The sequence below is a fragment of the Enhydra lutris genome, unplaced genomic scaffold, assembly GCF_002288905.1.
Source record: "Enhydra lutris kenyoni isolate GAN:26980312 unplaced genomic scaffold, ASM228890v2 scaffoldscaffold10, whole genome shotgun sequence".
NCBI lineage: Eukaryota > Metazoa > Chordata > Mammalia > Carnivora > Mustelidae > Enhydra > Enhydra lutris.
In genome coordinates, this window is record NW_019154094.1 from 42,137,743 (window position 1) to 42,161,973 (window position 24,231).

The window sequence follows — 24,231 nt, forward strand, 5'->3', positions numbered from 1 at the left end:
TTTCATGTGACTGTTGGCCATCTGGATGTCTTCTTTGGAGAAATATCTGTTCGTGTCTTCTGCCCATTTTTAAATTGGATTATTTGTTTTTTGAGTATTAAGTTGTATCATGTCTTTATACATTTTAGATAGTAACCTTTCACTGGATATGCCATTTGTAAATATCTTCTCCTATTTGTAGATCATTTCCTTAGTTTTGTATATTGTTTCCTTCACTGGGCAGAAGCTTTTTATTTTGACATAGTCCCAATAGTTTATTTTTGCTTTTATTTCCCTTGCCTCAAGAGATATATCTAGAAAAGAATTGCTACTTCCCATGTTGGAGAGATTACTGTCTGTGCTCTCTTGAAGGATTTTTATGATTTCAGGTCTCACTTAGGTCTGTAATCCATTTTGAGTTTATTCTTGTGTATAGTGAAAGAAAATAGTCCAATTCCATTCTTTTTCATGTTGCTGTCCAGTTTTCCCAACACCATTTGTTGAAGAGATTTTTTTTCCATTGTATATTCATTCCTTCTTTGTTGAAGACTAATTGACCATATAGTGGGTTTATTTCTGGGTTTTCTGTTCTATTCCAGTGATCTGTGCATCTGTTTTTATGCTAGTACCATACAGACTTAATTGCTACCAGTTTGTAATGTAACTTGAAGTATGGAATTGTGGTATCTTCAGTTTTACTTTGCTTTTTCAAGGTTGGTTTGGTTATTTTGGGTCTTTTGTGGTTCCAAAAGGATTGTTTGGGTGGCTCACTTGGTTAAGCTTCTAACTCTTGATTTTCGCTCAGGTCAAGACTTCAGGGTAATGGGATCAATCCCAGCATTGGATTCTGCACTCAGCACAGAGTTTGCCTGCAATTCTCTTTCCCTCTCCCCCTCTCCCCCTCCCCCCACTTGCTCTCTCTCTCTCTCTCTCTTTCTCTCTCTCAAATAAATAAATAAAATCTTTTAAAAGAAATTTAGGATTGTTTGTTTTAGTTCTGTGAAAAATGCTGTTGGTATTTTGAGAGGGATTGCCCTAAATCTGTAAATTGCTTTGGGTAGTATAGACATTTTAATGATATTTGTTCTTCCAACTCATGAGCGTGGAATGTCTTTCCATTTCTTTGCATTATCTTGAATTTCTTTTATCCATGCTTTATAGCTTTTTGAGTACAGGTCTTTCATCTCCTTGGTTAAGTTTATTCCTAGATATTTAATTGTTGTTGATGCCATTGTAAATGGGATTGTTTTCTTAATTTCTCTTTCTGCTGTTTCATTATTAGTGTATATGAAGGCAACAGATTTCTGTACATTGATTTTGTATCCTATAGACTTTACTGAATTCATTTATCAGTTCTAATAGTTTTTTTAAGTCTTTGGGTTTTCTATACAGAGTATCATGTCATCTGCAAATAGAGTTTTACTTCTTCCTCACCAATTTGGATGCCTTTGATTTCTTTATGTTGTCTAATTGCTTTGGCTAGGACTTATAGTACTATATTGAATAAAAGTGGTAAGAGTGGACATCCTTGTCCTGTGACCTTAGGGGAAAAGCTCTTGGTTTTTTACCATTGAGTATGATGTTGGCTGTGAGCTTTTACCATAAGGTCTTTGTTTTGTTGAGATATGTTTCCTCTAGACCTACTCTGTAGAGGGTTTTGTTGTTGTTGTTATTGTTGTTATTAATCATAAATGGATGTACTTCATCAAATGCTTTTTTTGCATCTGGTTTTTATCCTTTCTCTTATTGATGTGATGTGTCACATTGATTGTTTTGTGACTGTTGAACTACGCTTGCATCCCAGGAATAAATCCCACTTAGGAATGTTGTATGATTTTTTAAAATATATTGCTGGATTCTGTTTGCTCGTATTTTGTTGAGAATTTTCCATCTTTATATGGAGATATAGAGAAATATCTCTATATACATGAGAGATATTTGTCTGTAGTTCCCATTTTTGTGGTGTCTTTATCTTGTTTTGGTATCAGGATGATACTGGCCTCATAGAGTGAATTTTAAAGTTTTACTCCTCTTATATTTTTTAGAATAGTTTGAGAATAAGTATTAATACCTCTTTAAATGTTTGGTAGAATTCACCTATGAAGCTGTCTAGTTCTGGACTTTTGTTTGTTGGGAGGTTTGTTTTTTTTTTTATTATTATTATTACTGATTCAATTTCTTTGCTGGCAGTCTGTTCAAATTTTCTATTTCTTCCTGCTTCATTTTTAGGATATCATGTTTCTCGGAATTTGTCCATTTCTTCTAAGTTGTCCAATTTGTTGGCATATAGGTTTTCATAATATTCTGTTACAAGTGTTTATATTTCTGTGGTGTTGGTGGTGGTTTCTTCTCTTTCATTAGTGATTTTGTTTACATGAATTTTTCTCTTTATTTTTTTTAATGAGTCTAACTAGAAATTTATCCATTTTGTTGATCTTTTCAAAGAACCAGCCTCTGTTTTAATTGATCTGTTCTAAATTTTTTAAGCTTCTTTTTCACTTATTTCTGCTCTAATCTTTATTATTTCCTTCCTTTTGCTGGTCTTGGGTTTTGTTGTTCTTTTTTCTAGCTCCTTTATGGGTAAGGTTAGGTTGTTTGAGATTTTTCTTGCTTCCTGATGTAGTCCTGTATTGCTATAAGCTTCCCTCTTAGAACTACTTTGACTGTATCCCAAAGATTTTGGACATGTGTCTTCATTTTTATTGTTTCCATGTAATTTTCTTTTTCTTAAATAATTTTATTTTTCAGTATTCCAAGAGTCATTGTATATGTTATTTGTTTCCATGTAATTTTCAATTTCTTCTTTGATTCCTTGGTTGGCCCATTCATTGTTTAGTAACATGTTATTTAACCTCTATGTGTTTGTGCTCTTGCCAGATTTTTTTCTTGTGGTTGAATTCTAGTTTCATAGCATTGTGGTTAGAAAAGATCCAAGGTATGATTTTTTTTAATTTGTTGAGATTTGTTTTGTAGCCTAATATGTGATCTGTTTTGGAGAATGTTGTGTGTGCACTTGAAAAGAATGTGTATTCTGCTGTTCAGGATTGAATGTTCTGAATATGTCTGTTAAATCCATCTAGTCCAATATGTCATTCAAAGCCACTGTTTCCTTTTCTGTTTGGATGATCCGTCCATCAATGTGAGTGGGGTTTTTAAAGTCCCCTACTATTACTTTATTAATATCGATTATTTCTTTTTATGTTGGTTGTTAACGATTTTATGTATTTCATTTAAATAAGGCTGTGTTTTAAGATAATGCTCAGTAAAAGACCTCATAACAGTAACATTCCTTGTCCTACCTACATTATTTTACATTACTATGAAAAATATGCATGTATATGTAAATAAATATATTTCAAAAAATATATATATAGCTGTGTGAAGATACCATTTTGATTCACATATTTGATTCCTCATGGAATAACAGATGTTGAGTAATAAAAATACAAGTTCTTCATTCCATATAGAAAGGTCCTGCTTTATTTATTTTAGCAACGTAACCAAGAATGCCCAATTCTCCTCTTGGGCTCTTTTTTTTTTTTAATTATTTTTATTAATGTATAAGATATTTGCCCCAGGGGTACAGGTTTGTGAATCGCCAGGTTTACATACTTCACAGCACTCACCATCTCACATACCCTCCCAATGTCCATAACCCAACCACCCTCTCCACACCCCCCCTCCCCCAAGCAACCCTCAGTTTGTTTAGTGAGATTAAGAGTCTCTTATGGTTTGTCTCCCTCCTGATCCCATCTCATTTCATGATCTTGGGCTCTTTTTATGCCTCAACTTTGAAAATGCAGAAGATTCAACCAGATAATTATATGCGTCTGTATCATTTTATACATTTTTATGAAATATGTATTTGTACAAATACTCTTTTTTTATAACTGAAATTATTGAACAGCTTTAAAAAAATTTGATAGCAAGTCACTGTGTTAGTAACTGAATACAGAAGTTAATGAGATGTACTCATAGTCTAATATGAGAAACAGATGTAAATAGTACATTCTAATATCATCAAAAATATTTTAGTCATTTATATATATTAAGTGCTCAGAGAGCAGTTACTCCTGCCTTGGGGAGTAGGGATGTCAAAGAAAGCTTCACACAGAAGGAAACAAGTATTCCAGTTAAATTTTAAAATTTAATTAATTTCTAATTTAATTTTTATTGAGCTATAATTGAAATATCACATTATATATTAGTATCAGGTATTCAGTATGTAATGATTTGATATTTGTAGGTATTCCAAAATGATCACCACAACAAGTCTAGTTAACATCCATCACCAGTTAGTTTTAAAGGATGAGTAGGCTGTCTTTAAAAATAAAAATTGGGAGGGAAATAGGAGAGGGCTGAATAAAGGTCTTAGAGGCCAAGAGTCTTTAGTGTGTTACTCAGAATCATGAGAATGTAGTTGGAGCCAGGCTTATTTGAAATCAGATAAGGTGTTGTTTTTTTTTTAAATAACAACTTTATTGAGTTGCAGTTCATATACCATGAAATTTACCCTTTTAAAGTGTACAATTCAGTGGTTTTTAGTGTATTCACAGAGTTGTTGTGCTACCCTTACTACTAAGTTTAGTAGTAAACTTATCATCACCCAAGAAGAAACTCCATACTCATTAAACAGTCACTGCTTATTTCCCCCTTCCTTCCAGGCCTGGCAACCACTACTGTACTTTCTGTTTCCATGGATTTGCCTATTCTGGACATGTCATGTAAATGAAATCAAATGATTTGTGGTCTTTTGTGTCTGCTGCCTTTAACTTAGCATGATGGTTTCAAGGCTCATCCATGTTGTAGAAAGATAACTCTTTTTTCATTAAAGAAAGAAAAGTTTTGATGCTTTTAAACAGTCCCCTATCCTTTAACACCTGTGGTCTATCTCCCAAAATATAGACCCTTTATAAAGGAAGAGTGCAAAGCTGAACCTACTAGAGACTACAAATCCCTTTCTTTTCATAGAAAGGAGCACAGGAATAATGGATTGGAAAATATATTCAAGACAGAATCACCTAGATCTAGGAAGATTGACTAATGCAACCCAATCTTTTGCACCCACCTTTCTTCCATCATCAAATAACCCCAGATGATTGCCATTATTTTAGTCTAGGTTACTAGTGTAATCACATTGCTCTTGAGATTAAGATTAACAGACAAATCACCAGGTTGATTTCTGTGGGAGAAGGGGTTGAGATGCAAGGTGCAGAGTGGGGACTGGAAGTGTGGTTAAGGAGGGAAGGGAAGGGTGGACAGACTAGATTTACAAAGATGAATTTATTTGGGGTAATGGTGATTTTGAGGTAATGGAATAAATGAATAGAAATGACTGAATGGTATTAGAGATAGGATGATGATAGAGTTTGGAGAAAAAGAGGAAGACTGGTAGATGGACTTAGCAGGTAAAGAAAGTTAATCCTGTTTCATTGAGTACAGTGAGGAGAAGCTATAGAGCTAGGATGCAATAAAAAATATTTAAATGAGGATTGTGCATGGTAGATTAATTTTGTCTTGAGTTATAGCTTAAAATTTTAAAAATGCTCCCTCATAAATGTTATTACAAATGTTGTGTTTCCTAAAGAAAGGGTCTTAGACAGAGACCCATGTCCCTAGTCTGTAGCCCATGTTAGCTGCCAAATTATGGTTATATTCTACCCATGAGGTATTAGAAGGCCCCATGGAGGAGAGCCCCCCACCCCCAGCTTTTGCCCTCTTAAAATGTTGCCATCTGAATAAGGAGTTTTGCATGAAGTTCTGATCTTTACTTTCAAGAGCCTTTTTGAGATATTTGGAGATTGACCCGAGTTCTCTTGTTCATCCCTGTCTATTTATCCCAGTTGGAACAAAAGGAAATGGCCTTAAAGTCGATGAAGCACAAGATGTCCAAGTCATGAAGTTGCTGAAGTGCTGACCAAATGCTTTTAAAACTGCTGAATTTGTTGAAGAAAGGCTCAGTGTAAATCAGACATGCAAATGACTTAGCCATCTTTCCATAAAAATTTGCTGTGACTTATCTTCTTAGGGTTATTTTTCATCAAGTACCTGTTCACATGTACTGAGTTAGTTCCAACTGTGGGTTCAACATTGTGCTGTGGGAAATGCCAAATAATGTCAAACCCCATGTAAGTAGAGAGAAAAGACTGGTACATAAGAGAGGTAATAAAGCAAGCTATATCCCTGAGAAATTCAAGTAACAAAATTTCATAACCCAATTCCCCTGAAATGCTTCATTCTCATTTTCAAAGGTTTGCACATTCCATGACTCTAGGTTTTCCTCCCTTCCCTTGACTATATCATTCATATTTGATGCTGTGTCATGCAGCTATGATTGCAAGATTGCAGTTAAAGCACTTCATTAATAGAATTTACATCTTTGTCCAGCGTTTGCTAAGCAGAACTTTTTTTCTGCAGAATCAGAAAGTAACGAATGATCGTTAAAAAATAAAGTTTAATGCCAATAATAGCACAAGATGTAAAATCATGAACAGGCTGGCAGAAATAAAGAAGACTGAGCCAAAGGGTTGATTCTGAATTAAAACTCAGGTTCTGACTCATCTACTACAGAATTCAGAATTCTAGAAAATAAAGTGCCCATTTCTCTCATAGCAGGAAAGTCATATGAAAAACATTATTTTTAGTCATGTGATATGACTTCATTGGCATGACAATTTACTATTCAGCAAAGTAAATAACACAATTAACAAGTGTTTCTGCTAGGCCTTTTGCACTTACACTGAGTTTTTGGCCTCTCCCCCTCACAGATGGTTTTGATTTGGTTCCTGTGGAATATTTTTTTTGTTTTGTTTTGTATTTAACAACAGTCAGATATTTATGTACAGTTTCATCAAGAGCCTCTGATGACAAATATGCTTTTGGAGGCCAGTAGAAGCTCTGGGAAACCCCCGTGTCAGCACTTAGACCTGTTTCCAATGGAGAGAAATCACTGTGGGGACTGACCTAGCCTGCTCATGAATCCAGTTCACTTTTCCCACAGCCTCTGCTCGCCCACTTCCAACCTGCACTGGCCCATCCTTAGACTGTATCCTGCCTTGATTTTTCCTTATGAAGCAATCCCTCGAGACACAGCCTTGGCCTTCTCCCCTAATTGCAGAGGAAAGGCAGAAACAACAGGCAGAAAGCCATTTAATTCTTAGATTGGAAATGAGAGCCTGGTTTTTGAAATAAGGCTTGGCAGTATCCCTTCAGAACTCACTTCATAAAATGAATCCCTTTTATTTGCTGTCAGAGTTATCTACATGGATTTGAGATGTTTCGATAAGTTGGTGTTGGGGAAGGATCCAATTGGAGGATAAACAATGAAGTTTGGGCAGAGTCTCCACCCTTCCGAAGAGCAGTCTTGGATGGTATAATCCACTTAGAGGTGTATGGGAGAGAGAAGAGAATCATAAATGCTAAAAGCAGAGTTAAAACAGCAGATACTAAGAAATAGAACATGGAAACTGCATCCTTAAATTTTAGTTCTTGTTCTGCTCATGTTCTCCTGAGTACTTGTGTGAATAACTTGAAAATTTTGTGTTATCAACTTCCCCCTTTAAATTAAAGTGATTGAACCATATGTGAAGTCCTTTTTAGCTCTAATAATCTGATGGTTTTATTTCAAATATAGCTGGTATGACCAAGAAGTAAAACGGTGGCCAGTTTTTACGTCAAAATGTTTTAAAATATATCAAGATGATTACTTTTTATGCATTTTCTAACTATTCTAGTGTCTATCCTGTCTGGGTTGTCATGGCTAGGGACATTTTTGTTGTATTCTTTAGAGATTTAGATCTACTTTGAGCCATGAAATAGTATTTCTCATACTTTATATTGATTGGTATGTATAGTGGTGTATTTAAATTCAATATGGTGTAAGCCAGCCTAATTTAACTTACCTCATTGTCCAGTCTTGATGCCCTGAACTTTTGGCTTCTTCGTAAACTAGGTCTCCCCACACCATAATCAAGTGTGTTCCTTAAATCTGCCACTTGGCAACCTCTTGGTTCCAACGATGAATTCCAAAGCCCTTAAGTAATGGCAACATCTTTAGAATGTTGCATGTATAAAAACCAAGGATTTTCTTTAAAAACAAACCATATTACACTATAATACTCATAGTACCTGACCCCTGGCTGGTGACATGGCCCGAGTCCACGTCAGAGCTCCAACAAACGGCCACACTGCTGCCTATCAGCGGTTTGCAGTGTGCAGGGCAAGACCATATGCAGCAGCCCTGAGTGAGACCTTGGGTCATTTGCCTAACTTTGAGTTTCATTTTCTTCATTTGTGGAATGAGATCAATAATTCCTACTCCTCACAACTGTTGTGAGTGTTAAATTAAAAAGTACCTAACAAAAGAAAAGACAAATTGGAGCACATCAAAATTTAAAACTTTGTGATTTAAATGGTTTTTTACAAGTCATATATCTGATAAGGAACTAGTATCCAGACTATATCGGAAATTCTTGCAACTCAGTAATAAAAAGACATAAACCCAATTAAAAACTGGGCAGTGGATTTAAATAGACATGTCTCAGAAGAAGATATAACCATATCCAATAAGAACATGAAAAGAAGGATGCCTGGGTGGCATAGTTGGTTAAGCATCTGCCTTCAGCTCAGGTCATGATCCTGGAGTCTTGGGATGGAGTCTTGCATTGGGCTCCTTGCTCAGCAGGGAGCCTGCTTCTCCCTCTCCCTGATTGTGCGCACTCTCTCACTCGCACTCTCTCTCCTGCAAATAAATAAATAAAATATATTTTTTTAAATGGGTGAATTATATGGTATGTGAATTATATCTCAATAAAGGTGTTTAACCAAAGAGAAAAGAAAGACAACATAGAGCCCCAGTGCACATAGCTGGGACCCTGTGTGCTTCCTTCTCTCCTTTTCTCTCTCTGGCTTCTAAGGGCAGTGTTGCTTTTCTGTTGTGACAGGCTGTCAGAGCATGTTAGCTTATTGTTTGTAGAAATGAACTTTGTCTAGATGAGGTAGTGATTTTTTCCCCCATTTTTATTGTGCCTTAGTTTCTAAGCCTTAGTCTCTGCTCACCTCCTCTCACCCTTTTTCTGTGGCTAGCACATCCACACAACACATCACAAACACACTCACACACCTTCTCTTTTCCAGAACCATTTGAAAGAAAGTTTCACATACCATGACACCTCACCTCTAAATTTTTGGCATGAATCACCTAAGAATACAAATATTCTTTTCATATAGACAGAATACCATTATTATTACAAAATAATGAATAATCATTCCCTCATGGCATCTAAAATCCAGTATGTGTTCCTATTTTCCCAGTCATCCACAGAATTTTAAAAGCACCTTTTAAACCATTGTTTGCTTTTTTCCTCATTTATATCTATATACTTAAAAAGTTTAAAAGAAATAAAAATTCAGCATCAGTCACTTGCTGTATGAACTTCATCTTTTTTCTTAGCACTTAACACTCTGATTTGTGAATGGGGAGAGACAGTTCCCCTATTTGGCAGCGTAGCTCAGAGGTTCTGCTGCTCCGGGCAGGCCTTGTCCCGGTGAGGCATCTCCAGGCATCACGTTGGCATTGTAGCCTCATTGAGCCAAACTTCATAGCCAACTGGCCCTGAGCAGTGGGTTCCTGTTCATCCTCCCATGTGGGTGCCCAGTGCCTGAGGCTTTTGAGGAGGTAGGAATTGGACTGTGAAGTCTATTTTCAATATTTTGTAAAGCCAAAGCAGAAATAAAACGTTTAGGACATGAAGTTACGTTGATCAAGTTGGTTTTCCTGAATTCTGTTGTCTCAGAGTGAAATGGAATGCCAGTTAGCCTGATCCAATCAAAAGTTCTTATTGACAGTTACGTATGCCTTTGAATTATAAAAACAGTAAGATGAAAGTAGTGCATTTTGTTGGATGGGAACAGTTTTTCAAGATGTAGTCTGGCACGGAGAAAGTAGGGGTTAGGAAGAGGAGGGTCACTGGCTGAGGGCACCACTGGCCCTGACTTCCTGACTGTATTAGCAGTAGAGGTCCCGGGGAGATGTTCCTGCAGTTTGCCCTGTGACCGTTATTCCAGGGGCTATATTTTTACAGCTGACCCTTCTCATTTGCAAACATAACAGCTGCTGTGTTGAATTTGGGGGCTTTCCATGTTTTGGTACTATAAAATTAAATTGACTCTTGGTTCTGAAATCTTAGTCTTGATCCGTCTTTTTTTGCCATTAGCTGTGGGAGACCAAGGAGGGAAGGGATGTGAGATGTTCTAAGATGTATATTGTTTTTAAATTAAATATTGTTCGTGTTTAATCAGGGCTTCTGTCAATCAACAAATGTTGACTCCTTGTCAAGTTCATGGCGGTATGGGGATTCAAAGAGGTACATACACCAGGTGTTCAGGAGGCTGACGTGGCACAGTTAGGTTGGTAGAACAGATGAGTAACCAAGGCTGCAGGGCAGTAGGTGTGCACAGAGAGCTGGACACACGGCACAGGAAGTCCTGCAGGTTTCAGGAGCCTAGGATGCAGAGAGGGCTCCGGGAAATAGTTGGATTTGAACTGGTTCCTGAAGATTGGCACTGCAAGTGTAGGAGAGAAGGAGAGAAGACATTCCAGAATGGACTGTGGCGTGGGAGCATCCGAGATCACTGATGAAAATTAACAAGAGAGACACAGCAACTAATGCTGATTACATCATCTGCATTTTTCATGGAACTTTTGTACCTAGCCTTTGGTGCCATACCAGTCTTATGAGATGGATCTTACATTTTACAGCTCAGAGAACTGAACTGATATGCTAAGTTGACTGGACACTGTTAAACTTAACTTGGCTCAGGGTTTATCTGTATCTTGAGGTTTACAATATGCTTCATGTGCCTGAGAGCAGCTAGGAAGATACGGATGTGTTCTGCTTTACAGAGAGTACCTCTGCTTTCAGATTGAGCAGTTTCAAAGAGTGGTTTTGCTTTTTGTCTGTTTCCTTCCAACGGCATTCTTGAAGAGCATGTTTTCTTTCACTCTTCCATCCTGGAGCCTGGTCAGCCAGCCTCCCTTGTGCTTTCTTATTCTTGAAATGTCTTTAAGAACAGACCGGCATCTTAAAATCTGTGGGAATGAGGTTTTACTCATTCATGATTCTATCTCCAGACTTAACCAATGGGAAAAGGACAGATAAGAGACAACTTGTTTGTTCCTGACCTTTAGTTTTTCCTAATAAGAGAAGTTAAAATCTTGCTCCCATTTGTCTTTATTCAGCCATCTGGTTAAAAAAATCAGTGCTAAATTAGAAATATTTGGATCTTATTGTTGTAAGACAAAATCATTGAGTTTCTAATTACCAATATAGTAAGCTGCTATGGATTGATTTGTTTGTTTGTTTGTTTTAAAGATTTTATTTATTTATTTGACAGACAGAGATCACAAGTAGGCAGAGAGGCAGGCAGAGAGAGAGGGGGAAGCAGGCTCCCTGCTGAGCAGAGAACCCGATGCAGGGCTCAATCCAGAACCCTGGGATCAGGACCTGAGCTGAAGGCAGAGACTTTAACCTATTGAGCCACCCAGGTGCCCCAATTGATTTGTTTTTAATTATGCTACTAAACTTAAGGTATAATGGGATAAATGGGATAATACCTACCCCCACCAAGTTGGTGTTATAATGTGCTTTGAAATCTTAGAAGTGTAATAGAAGCCTCAGTTCTCATAAGGCTAAATGCAAATGAGCCATATGGAAAACTGCCATCGTTTTTCTAAATACTATTTTTCTTGCTACACCATAGGCCTTTGAACATAAATGTCTTGAATTAAACTTGAAACATTCATTAACCCTTAAAATAATTTGTATTAACTGGAACTTGAGCATCAAAAACATTAGCAACAAATGCTTTTGTTGTAGAAGAACCTATAGAAAACCACTTGATTCCAGTCCAGGTATAAGAAAACACATTAACTTTCAAATAAATCTAATAAAACCTCCTAATAACAAACAGTTGCAACTTCTCAGTTCATCATGATCTTTAAAAGAATATTCTTATTCTATTCTGAAATTAACTCTTCAAAAGGACTGTTGAATAGCTTTGTCTCTCACATGCCCCTGTGCATTCTCTGCAGTTCTGTCTTGTGTACTTCTGTCCCATTGCCCCATCCTCTTCCCACTTGAGATTTGGTTGAGCTCGTCCATCTGGTCAAGTCCTGTTTCCTTCCCCCATGGGGTCTGGCTGGTATTCCTGCGGGCCTGTCTAACTCAAGTGCCAACCTCCTTTGAAAGATGGTTTCTGACTCTCTACCCAAGGCTAGGGTACTCATGAGATCATATAAGTGAAGGTCTGAAAGCACCATGTGCATTTGGTACAGTTTTATATTGTGGAGCAGAGGAATGACCACTGATCCAACAATGCTTTAGGAAAATGAAAATGGCAAAGATCAAGAGCTTTCTCCCCTCCCTTTTTCTTTTTATCTTAATATTTTCCCCCTTTTAAAAAAAGATTTCATTTATTTATTTGATAGCACAAGCAGAGGGAGTGGCAGAGGAAGAGGGAGAAGCAGGCTCCCCACTGAACAGGGAGCCTGACACAGGGCTTGTTCCCAGGACCCTGGGATCATAACCTGAGCCGAAGCCAGACGCTTAACCAACTGAGCTACCTAGGTGCCCCTATATCTTAATATTTTCAAGTGAGCTATCACATAAACCAGAAGAAAGCATAAAACATTATGTATATGATATAAGAGGATGATTGTCGTATTCACACCCAGATCAAAAAGTACAGCATTCCCTTTTACCCGTCTCATGTTTGGCTTCCTGACTCACAACCCTTGAAGTAAATGCCCTGCTGACTCTTATGATAGTTATTTCCTTGCTTTACTTAACAGCTTTAGTTGGGTGTATGAACAACATAATTCACTTGCCTGACTTTGAACTTTTATATATGGGAGTAAGCCCTATATGATCTTTTGTGTTTTGCTTCTTTTGCTGACCATTGTGAAGGTTACACATGTTGTGTGCAGCTGAAATTTGTTCCTTTTTGTTGCTGTATAGTATTTTATAGTTTACACATGCTGCAGTTTGTCGATTCTACTGTAAATGGATACCTGTAGCCTGTCCAGTTTGGACTATAATAAAGAGTGTGGGTCATAGCATTCTTACATTTATCTCCTACGCTACATAAGCAGGGTTTCTCTGTCAGTGTTTCTCAACCTTTTTTTCCTATATCAGCTCTCCTAAGTAGAAAACTTGATTAATTTTAAACTAAAAACTGTAAAATTAATCCTAAAGAGTAGGATTTTGTTGGACAGAGTTGAGCTTTGGAAGGCCATAAGCCATTGTGATAGCCAAGATTTTTTCCCTTATCAAAAATCAAGTTTTGTTCTTTTGTGGAAATAATATTACCCACATTGAAAATGCACATTCTAGGTCATATAACTAAGATCAGAATTGTTGGGTCATGGAAAATGTGAATCTTGAACATTATTAGATCATGGCAAACCGTCTTTCAGAGCAGTTGTACCAATTTAAAGTGATTGTATGGGAGTTTCTATGGCTACATATCCTTGCCAAAATCCTGGTACTGTCATATTTAAGAATTTTTGCCAATCTGTTAGATGTGTAACAATATGACATTATGCTTCTTTAAAAATTTGTAGTTTCCTATTATCAGGAGGTTAAACAGCTTAATGTTTATTAATAATTTGGATTCCTCTTTCCTGATGGTTTATTTCTCTATTTCTCTATTTCAACTGTAATAATTCTTGTATGTTCCACTTATGTAGCCCCTGTTAAAAGAAAACACAATAGGATGACCTGATTATTCACTTGAAAAATACAATGAAGCCCGGAGACCTGTGTTCTAATCCCAGATGAACTGTTTGTCTTAGTGTCCTCATATACTAAATAAGGGTACTGACTGAGTTAGAGGGGTGCTTCTCAACCCTGGCTGTCCATTAGAATTGTCTTTTCAAAAATACCGATGTTTAAAGCATATGTCTACTAGAAAATCTGATTGAGTTGGATTAGAGATTTCCATAACCCTTCTAACCTAACATTCCATGATATTGATAAAATAGTCTTTGAATCATCCTCGTTTGTTCCCTATATTAGGTATTCCAGGACACTATTTCTCTGTTGAACATTAATGTCTTTTTGTAAATGAGTTTTTTTTTTTTTTTTTTTAAGATTTTGACAGAGATCACAAGTAGGCAGAGGCAGACAGAGGGAGAGAGGGAAGCAGGCTTCCTGCTGAGCAGAGAGCCCAATGCGGGGCTCGATCCCAGGACCCTGGGATCATGACCTGAGCCAAAGGCAGAGGCTTTAACCCACTGAGCCACCCAGGTGCCCCTGTGAATGAGTTTTAAAGAGGAAGAAACTTGGGGCACCTGGGTGGCTCAGTCGGTTGAGCATCTGACTCTGTTTCAGCTCAGATCATGATCTCAGGGTTGTGAGATCAAGCCCTGCATTAGGCTCTGCACTCAGCAAAGAGTCTGCTTGAGATTATCTCTCTCTGTCCCTCCTGCTGGTGTTTTTTTTTTTTTCCTCTCTCTCTCTCTCAAACAAATAAATAAATACGTACATACATACATCTTAAAAAAAAAAAAAAAAAAAGAGGAGGAAACTCCTTAATTTAGTCCACAAAGGAAAGGTAGTGTCAGTGTTCAAAAAAAAATTTTTGTAGCTGATTTTCTTGCAACACTAATAGGGTTTTCTATTATGACAAAATACACATCCAAAGACAATGCTAAGAAATCATAAATGAGCCTTGGAAAGCATGAGGCCTATGTCAGCTTATGAGTCTGGGCCGAGTACAGCCTGATAAGGCTGAACTCATAAATTCCTGACTTTTGGTTTTTTGCTATAAGATTCTGTCCCATTGCCAGAAGCCAGACTTTCACTTCCAGTCAGACAAGGAGCTTCTCAGGCCTGGAACCAAGGCACAAAGGGAACAGCTGTGCTCCAGGAGGAGTTGGTCAAAGCCTCTGCTATCCTGGCATGCACATGGGTCAGTGGTTACTGGACCTATGGAGGGGTACTGAGAGAAGGCATTGTACCATTCCATGTATCTCTGTGTGTCTTCAGAAGTCCCCCAAATGAGAATTTTTTAAAGAAACCCCTCTCCTGGTGTCCAGTCAGCCATTTTTCTAGTGCACACCTGCCTCTAATAACATGTGATTGTATGCGATCACTATCTGACACTTATGTGGCACGTGTTTTTCGGAGTGTTTATTTGCATTTACTCAGTTGGCCATCATAGCCATCATTATCAGAGAAACACCTTTGGTAGCCCTCTAGACCCAGGTCGTGATGGCAGAAACCAAAAGCTCAAATTGGCTTTAACATATATAAAGAATGTGTAGCTAAGCCATGGAATCTTGGCTCCAGGGACTTTACAGAGAAGGATTTAATGTCACAACCATTTTTCTCTTTATTGTTCCTCTTTGTTCCTTCTTTGTTGGCACCATTTTCTCTCACTGCAAACAGGTACTCTTTCTTTCCCATTTAGCAAAAAACATGGCCTCAGGCAGTTCCAAAATCTCATTCTTCCTTCAGAATATCTTCTCCGGTGGCTCCAAAAGGGAAACCCTGGGACATAGTCTGTGATTGACCAGGCTTGAGTCACATGCCTTCTCTGGACCACTTGCAGTAGACAGGAATGGGCTGCTGTGACTGGCCAGATTGGGCCACAGGCCGGGTTTGGGGATTGGCAGCCTCCCTTAGAACCATGTGGTGAAGGTGAGAGCAGCATTGTCCCCTCCAAAGGAGGGGCTAGTCCCCAGATTTGCCCCCAAACTTGACTTACTCTGCTTTCTGAATTTACCTCATCTTCTCACCTAACTACTGGTATCCCTAAGTGCTCTTTATTCATTGAGGCCTTAGCAAACTAGCTGCTCAGTCTCCCTCACAGCCAGCCTCCAAAGGGAGAAAGAATTGTCTCCTAGAGCGAAGCATAGGGGTTCTCTCTTTCTCTCTAGTACGCAAATGTCTAATTCTAGGATAAAACTCAGCTATTCCTTCTCCCAAGCTCCCACACACCATAATAAGGCTATACCTCCTAGGGTGGGGAAGGGTTGTGCTCTGGCTGCCTCCTCTGACCAAATGGGGGCAGGGGAGCTGTGGATAGGGCCCAGTATGCCACTTCCTCTTCAGTCCAGACAGCAATGGTCAGTAGCAGTGTCCCTGCCTCAAGACATGGGCCTTTAGTCTCCTCTGCAGTCTTAAAAATTACTTACCATGGTGAAACTTGTTGATAAACCCAGATCTGTAATTAGGAACATAAAGACACAATACAGGCTTCACACAAATGAACAGTTGTGGGGGATTATGGGCCCCTGTGGATTATTTGACTGAAGTGAAGGAGGGGGGAAAGCTGGTTGCTGTTGAACAAATTGCTACCAGATGTAGAGTTCAATAAACACCACACTGTTGTTCCTTTGCCCGAAGGTGCTATGAATTTCTTGAGGCAACAGAGCAATCAGTAAACTGGTGACTGTTCCAACGTGAATGGAGCCTCCTGGTGTTCTTTGGTCCTGGGTATTTGTCCACAAAATGCAAGGCAGACCAAGGGGCCTCTCTCCCCTACCTGACGTTTTACAGGAGAGTAATGTGCTTAAAATGCAGCAACCAGATCCTGTGGAACCTAAAAGAAGCCCGGAACTGTGGTTGGAATGTCACAGAAAGAACCCATCAAGGTGGGGAGAAGGGGATACTCTAAGAGAATAAGGATCAGTGGTTTTTCTTACAGATGTTACTTGTAATAGCCAGGGGATAAACCTGCCTTATTCAATAAGTATGTGAGAGCCTGTCTGTGCTACATGATGAAGAAAACCCACTTGTCTTCTCTTCTCTGGATTTAACAGTTGAGAGGCAGAAGGATATTCAAGCAGTAGTTACAAATAAAAAATAGCCTTCAGTGTCCTGCCAGAGAATCCTGTGTGAACTTGCAACATGGAAGCAGCTTGTCCACCTTCACTAGTTGTTGCCATGGGCCGGCCAGCACATGAGCCTGAGAATTTGAGACTGGAAGGTCCCAGAGCCATCGTGCTACTTTGCTGCACCCTGAAGGGAATGGAAAGGAGAGAGAGAAAAATGGAGAAGGAGATTGAGAGATGGAGGGAGAGAGAATGTGATTGATTTTGGTTTAGTATACTAATAGGTTTGTCATGTTCCATAGAATGGAGTGAGTTCCCTGAGCCTTCTCTTGGTTATGGCTCTCTAATAAAAAGTTAAGCGCCAAATGTATGGTTTGCTTAAATCCAACATATATGTCTGTATTGCTGTGTGGTTCTGTGATCCTCTCTTTTCCGTTAGATGTTCAGCTTCTTGAGAGCAAGGACCACCTTGTCCCCTTATTATTTTTTACTAACAGCTGCTTTGCACATAAGGTATACATAGGTTGAATGCCCCCCCCCCCCACCAAAAAAGACAGTTTCACATGAGCAACACATTGGCTACTGAGATAGCTTTTTTGTTTTGAATTGTATGTAGCAGGAGTTTGAGGGGCTGAGGAGCTAATTGGAAGTCCTGGGCTTTGAAGTAAGTAAGTTTGTATTTGGCCCTCAGTTGACAAATCTTTGCCTTGATTTGAACTCTGGGAGACGCCCCCTCTCACAGGGTGGTCTGTCGTCTTTGGACAGTGATGACATGATGGCTAACTTCTGAGAACTTACTGTGTTCCAGATGTCATACTAAGCATTTATTTGGATTATCTCATTTAATCTTCACAACCACTTTATTTTACAGAGGAGGAAATTGAGGTGCATGCTGGCTAAGTTGTCCAAGTTCATGTAGCTAGTAAGTGTCAGAGCCAAGTAGTTTGGCTCCAGAGCCTGTGTTCTTACAACTGCTTTGTTGGTCCTGCCTATAGCTAGTTGTATTCCTCTTCTAAATGGCAGACCTTTGTATGTTCGGCCATGGTTTTCACACCTCTCAAACTTCTGTTCTCCAGATTTGTGCTTTGGTAAATCATCATGGTCTATGGGTCCTACCTTTTCAAGTCAGAAACTGGGTTTTGCCAGAGTATGAAGACTCTCAGGGTTTAATTTCCCAACAGCCAAACTCATAAGAGATTGATGTATAAGTGAGGCTGTTTAATTTGTTCTGTCCACCCCCCCATATGTACCTGGGGAGACAGTTGGTAATTAGAAGATTTCATGATCACTGCACTGGAGCTGTGATACCCCAAGTTCTGCAGGGATCTGCTTTCCAGTGAGATCACCTTGCTAAGTTCTGGACAGCAGCAGAGACATTAACAAATTCTTTCGTGAATTCTGAGACTTCTTAAAAATCCACATGGACCCTGTTACCAAATGCGAACAATCTAGGGTTACATAGGTTGTAGCTCTCTTACTTAAAATATATCTCCAGCCATCAGTCCTTTGTCACTTTGATTGAAGATGGAAATTCCCAATCTCCTCGACTGCGTTTCTACAGTCTCTTCAGATGCCTAACTTCCACACATAGCTAATGTCTTCCCGGGCATGTCTGTTCTTACTCACTCCATTCTGCAAGGCTAACCTTATTTTCAAGATCTACAGCAAGACCTCAGTATATCCCACCTTGGATATGCAAACTACGGTCGTTATCACACAGGAAAATCCCAAATACCTTATTGGAAACCTGAGAAAGATACTCCTTTGGGGGATGTGTGTGTGTGTGTGTGTTTCTGTTTTAATTCCAGTATAGTTAACATACAGTGTAATATGAATTTTAGGTGTAAAACATAGTGATCCAACACTTCCATACATCGCCTGGTGCTCATCACCACAGGTGCCCTCCTTAATCCCCATCACCTATTTAATCCATCTTCCACCCACTGCCCCTCTGCTAACTGTCCGTTCTTTATTCCTTTGATTTCGATGGAAAGAAAAAGACAAGCTGGGTGCATTTAAAAATAACGCCAAACTTCTGAGTCTTTACCAAGGACAGAATCTTTTGAAAAGGGCAGGTCAGGTACAGGTGCTTGATCAAATAAATAGGAGTAAAGGTAGACATTTGTAGGCCCAATCAGCATGTGAGATGGAGCACTGGGTACCATCTACATGGTAGAGTTGATCCCAAAGGGAAGTGATGGGCCTTTTGGCCTCAGTATCCCACTGGTACAGAGGGCCTCTGCCAGCTAATATGCAGTGTGGCTGTTATGCTCAATAGGAAACGTAGAGAGTTCTGCGTTCAGCAATTGTTGTTGGATTGTGAGTGGCTGGAAGGCAGGCACTGGATTTTACTTAAGTCTGTGATTCCAGCACTTGGTATGAAAGCTCATACATAGAAAATACAATAAAGGGCCTTTAAAAAAATGAGTGATACTCAATTTATATAAAATATCCAGAATAGGAAAATCTACAGAGACATAAAGTAGATTGATAGTTGCCAGGAGCTGGTGGGGGTGGTGGGTTAGGGGTAGGGAGAGAGTTGGGGGAAAATAGAGGAGTAACCACTAATAGGTACTGGGTTTCTTTTGGAGATGGTATGTCCTGGAATTCTATTGTGATGATGGTTGCATAACTCTGTGAATAGTGCACTGAATGGTGCACTTTAAATGGGCAGATTGTATGTTATGTGAATTAGAGTCCTTTGGAGTTAGCCCTTGAGGACTGGGGAATCAGTTAACTAACTTACATTTACATAACCAGTTAACTACTTTACACAGGCTTGAGACCCATAATAAAGAGCACTTTAAAGTTGAGTCACCTTAGAGTTGAGAATTTGTTAAGATTGGGGGACTGAGGTTTACTGGGTAAAGTCAAAGAGCTGAACACTTAATTGGAACAGCAAGTATTGTAGACATTAGTGTTTAGACCCATTCTGTTTAGTATTTTTTATGCACAGTCTATCTCCAAGTTACCAATAATATTCCACAGTTGACCGTCATTCAATAAGCACCTACTGTGTGCCAGTTGGCAAGCCGAGGGAGGCCCAGTTCTTGCGTGCTGGAAGTGCATAGTCTCTGGGCTCCTGCAGGCCCCGTTCCAGTCCGGTAGGGGATAGGCCCACTGACTGCTGAACTGAGCAATCCGGGAAACCCAGAGAGGATATTGCAAACAGCCCCTCCTTTCTTACCAAGCATGGAGTATCTGCAGCAATTTCCACCATGCCTGGAGAGCCATACTCCAGTGAGAACATTCACTGTACAGTAGAAGGAGGGGTGGTCACTTTGATGTTGAGGGGACTGAGAGGTCTCTGGATTCCCAGAGGAGAGCAGAGGAAGTCATGGGCCTTCTTGCCATGGGGCTGAGCACTGGATGTCCTTGAAATGCAGAAAGTCCTGTCCACGAGCTTTATTAACTTTTTTTCCACCTAAAAACAAGCCAGGGAGTTTCAGGAGTATTCAGAATCATCTTCACAAAAGATAATACCAGAAAACTCTAAGGGATAAAACGATATGCTTGCTAAAAAGACTATTTCCCAGCTTCAGCTAGCCCTTGGAGCCAACAAAAGCAAAGCCTCATCAGTGTTTAATGAGAGAGAGGGAACAGCTAGAAAGGGGTGGAGAAGTAGACAGAAGGAGGCTATTTAAAAGGCCCTGAAGTGCTGCAGCTGTTTTGGCTAATTTTTCTCATTTCAGTGATGTTCCAAGCTCTTTGTCTTCTCTGTGGGGCGAATTCATTTGTCTCTCTCATGAGTCATCCTGCCCACAAATAATCTCTCTTGGAGTAGCCCTTATGAAAATAGACAATTCCCATTGCATTGTGTGAATTGGCAGTTGTATGTCCCTTCCCTGGGTGGGCTGCGTTGTGTCTGCTCTGCCTGCATCCACACATGTCAGGACTTCTAAGGTCTAGCACACCCTCAGTGTGCTCAGTGACAGGGGGGCACAGAAGGAGACATCTGGACTCCCAGATTGAGTCAGGCAGGGAAGGCTGCAGACAGCAGGCCCTGGTCACCTGACTGCTCCCTCCTAAAGGTTTCTAGATTTCATAGATGTAACCCTCAAGGGTTTTAAGGTATGGAGAAGTGAACATCAGTGGAAATTCTGTGTAAGTAAACATTACTGTCATTTCAGTATGGATCTTGCAAATTGAGCATTTCCTTTAAGATAATATTTTCTTTACTATCTGGCCAACAGATCTGACCAACCAGCATTTTTCTTTAAGATTTCCCTAGGGAGACCGGAGCTCTTTAGAGACTACAACGGATGTCTGTTGTTTGCTGCTTAGCAAAATTTACTCTTCCCTAATGATCACACCTTGGCTTTATTCTGGGAGACCATCTAGGACATTACTTTCATCCCATGTGCTTTTCTGGTGGAGTTGGCTCCACCCTTGGCTAAGGGTTGGAGCGTGTAATTGTGGCCCAAGTCAGTCAATACATCATATTTCCCTGGCCGTGATGACTGGTGCAGAACTGGGCATCTGTTCTGACCCAGTCATGACCAATGAGATCTAATGAGCCTTTGGCTTGGGAGACTGGGGTCAGGGTTTGGAGCTTTGCCAGTGTGAGCTCTGGGCCGGGGCAGCTCTCTAGTGATTATGAGTGGAGAGCCAGTTTGAGCATGGAGACCACACATGGAAGAGAGCCGAGTCTAACTGAGGAGGGAGAGGGCGAGGACAAGGATGGTCATGGTGTTATCCTCTAAGCCCTCAGCCAAGCTGCCCTGAAGGCACCATTATCCTAGTCTTTCAGGCATGTGAGCCAAAAAGTTCACATTTGGCTTGAGTTAATCAGGGTCGAGTTTGCTGTCCCTTGAATGAGTTTTAACTCATTCAGGGTCAGTGTTTCACTCATACCCAACATCCAGCAGAGTGCCTGCATGTAGAGGAAGCTCAGAATTTATTTATGCGCAAATTTTCTTTCAGTCAACAGATGTTTATTGAACACTTACAAGGAACAAATGTATTGTTCTGGATCCTATAGGTCTGCACTGCGGCAGCCACAGGCCACATGTAGTTCTTTAAATTTAAGTTAATGAAAATTAAAGTAATAAAAACTCCAGTTCCTAAATCACACCATCCACAAGGCAAGTAAGTGTTCAATGCTCCTTTCCTGGACAGTGCAGATACAGAACATTTCTATCATTGCAGAAAGTTTTGGACGGCGCTGCTGTAGAGAATACAAACATACATAAGACTCGGACCATAATTCCAGGAAGCTGTATTTTTGCAGATGTTTGTTATGAAATGAGCAATAGCACAATGTATAGAACAATAGTCTGTGATTTATGAGTGATTTATGAAGGGTCAGCTTTATTTCTCTCATGTATTTATGTATAAACTGTAATGTAGTAGTGTAATAAAAAAAATTACCATGTGGAGCCACACATTATACAGAGTGAGGTGTGCATGAACGTTCTTTCACGCAAGAGGAACTAACATTTCCTAGACCTGGAAACTGAAGATAATTAAAATGCCTTGTTGACTTTGGGAGGCTTTTCAGGAAATAAGTCATTAATTTTTAAGTGGAACGTGACTCAAGTAGTAAAGGCCTAAAATTTCTCACAGAATTCATTCCTTCCCTTTACCCAGTAAGACTTGTACATGCCAAACAATAATGATGGTAATACTAAAAATAGCCTGGTCCAGAAAAATCAGTTTCTGGCAAGTGGCTCCCAGACACCCAGTGATCCTCTTCTGCCCTTTGATGTCCCACATCCAGCTCTTCATCGTAGGTGAGGGTAGGGTGTCAAACAGATTCTGACTTCAGTAGGACTCATTTTGAAGAGGAGTGGAAGCAGCGACCTAGCAGCTCCTTGCTCCAGTGTCCTCCATTTCTCCTAACAGCTGTAGGAGAGGCTGACAGAGAGGTGACCAGCATGCTGCTCCTTGTTGACCTGGAAGCCAGCAACACTCATAAGGCTGAATGGATTCTGCCATCACCAGGCCTGTCATCCACCCCTCTGATTTCACTCATGCTGACACCAACTATATTTTCTTTTTTCAAGATCTGTTTATTTCAGAGAGAGCAGGGGGGAGGAGCAGAGGGAATGAGAATTTTAAGCAGACTCCGTGCTGAGTGCAGAGCGCAACACAGGGCTCAGTCTCACACACCCTGATTTCAGGACCTGAGCCAAAACCAAGTGTTAGACGCTCAACCAACTATGTCACCCAGGTGCCCCACAACTGTTTTCAGCCTCATGTCCCCAGTTGCCCCCCCCCCCCCCTGAAGGCTCCCACCTTAACAAGTCTAGAGCACCCCTGTCCTTTGGCTTGTACTGTGTTGCTATCCATCCACCCCACCTCCAGTTAAGGATTTCTCATCAAAATGTAAATACCTCTTTTCAAACCATCTAAGCCAGAAAACTTTTTATCCCTCCTTTGAGCCTCTGTAGTGTTGTGTGAGCTTTTGCGTTTTTTTAATAACAGCTTTATTGAGATCTAATTCACATATCCTGCAATACACCCTTTTAAAATATGCAGTTTAATGTTTTTTTTTTAATATGTTCAGAGTAACACAACCATCACCATGGTCTGTTTAGAATATTTTCATTGCCCCAAAAAGAAACCCAGTACTCCAGTCCTCATTTCCTCCCTCCCTAGGAAGTGACTTATCTACTTCTGTGTCTATAGATTTGCCTTTTCTGGACAAGTCCTATCAATGGACTCCTATAGCAGCTGGTCTTTTGTGACTGTCTTCTTCTACTTAGCATAATGTTTTCAAGGGTCATCCGTGTTGTACCGTGTGTCAGCACATCATTCCTTTTTAAGGTCAGGTACTATTCCATTATATGGATAGATCCCATTTTGTTGAGCCATTTTGATGTGCATTCAGGTTGTTTCCATTTGGGGGCTATTATGAACAATGCTGCTGTGACCATTTGTGTGTAAGTTATGTGAGCAAACATTTTCACTTCTCTTGGGTATATACCTAGGAGTAAAATTTCTAGGTGTTATGGTGATTCTGTGTTTTGGACCTTTTGTGGGGGGGCAACATTATATATTCTGATACTTAAATCCCATGGTATTTAGTTATCATTACTACATCTTGCCTTACTTAGGAAATGTAAACATTTGAGGGAAGGGGAAAAGCCTTGTTTTTTCTTTGTACTCTACCCAGTACCAGCCATCATGTCTACCTAACACAAGAACACCGTTACTGTTAGGACAGGAATGTGTAATGGAAAGTAGAGACCTGTGGCATTCTCTTCCTTGTTTAAGCCTAATTTATGTCACCCTTTTCTCTTAGTGCTACATCTGTATTTCTAAAGTCTTTGGTCTCCCTGAGGCCCAGCTGTTGGAGGTGAATTACCTGAAGATCAGTGTACAACAGTCTGCACATTCTGAGGGAGATGTACCTTGGGGCACAAAGAAAGGGCACCTTTGAACCTGTCTCCTTGCAGACAGCACTGTGCTCT

General features: G+C 39.8%; 1 protein-coding gene across 2 annotated transcripts in view; it reads left to right on the forward strand.

Moving 5' to 3' along the window:
• The window catches only part of LOC111143854 (autophagy related 7), a 243,616-nt gene that overhangs the window by 121,272 nt on the left and 98,113 nt on the right, over positions 1-24,231 (forward strand). The window contains exon 19 of one of the 2 annotated variants that reach the window (XM_022497813.1): positions 5,823-5,879. The exons of the other annotated variant lie outside the window; for it this stretch is intronic. Within the exon in view, the coding sequence (XP_022353521.1) occupies positions 5,823-5,879 (57 nt within the window). Of the gene's footprint in view, positions 1-5,822; positions 5,880-24,231 lie in introns of those variants that run through there. 2 annotated transcript variants of the gene reach the window in all.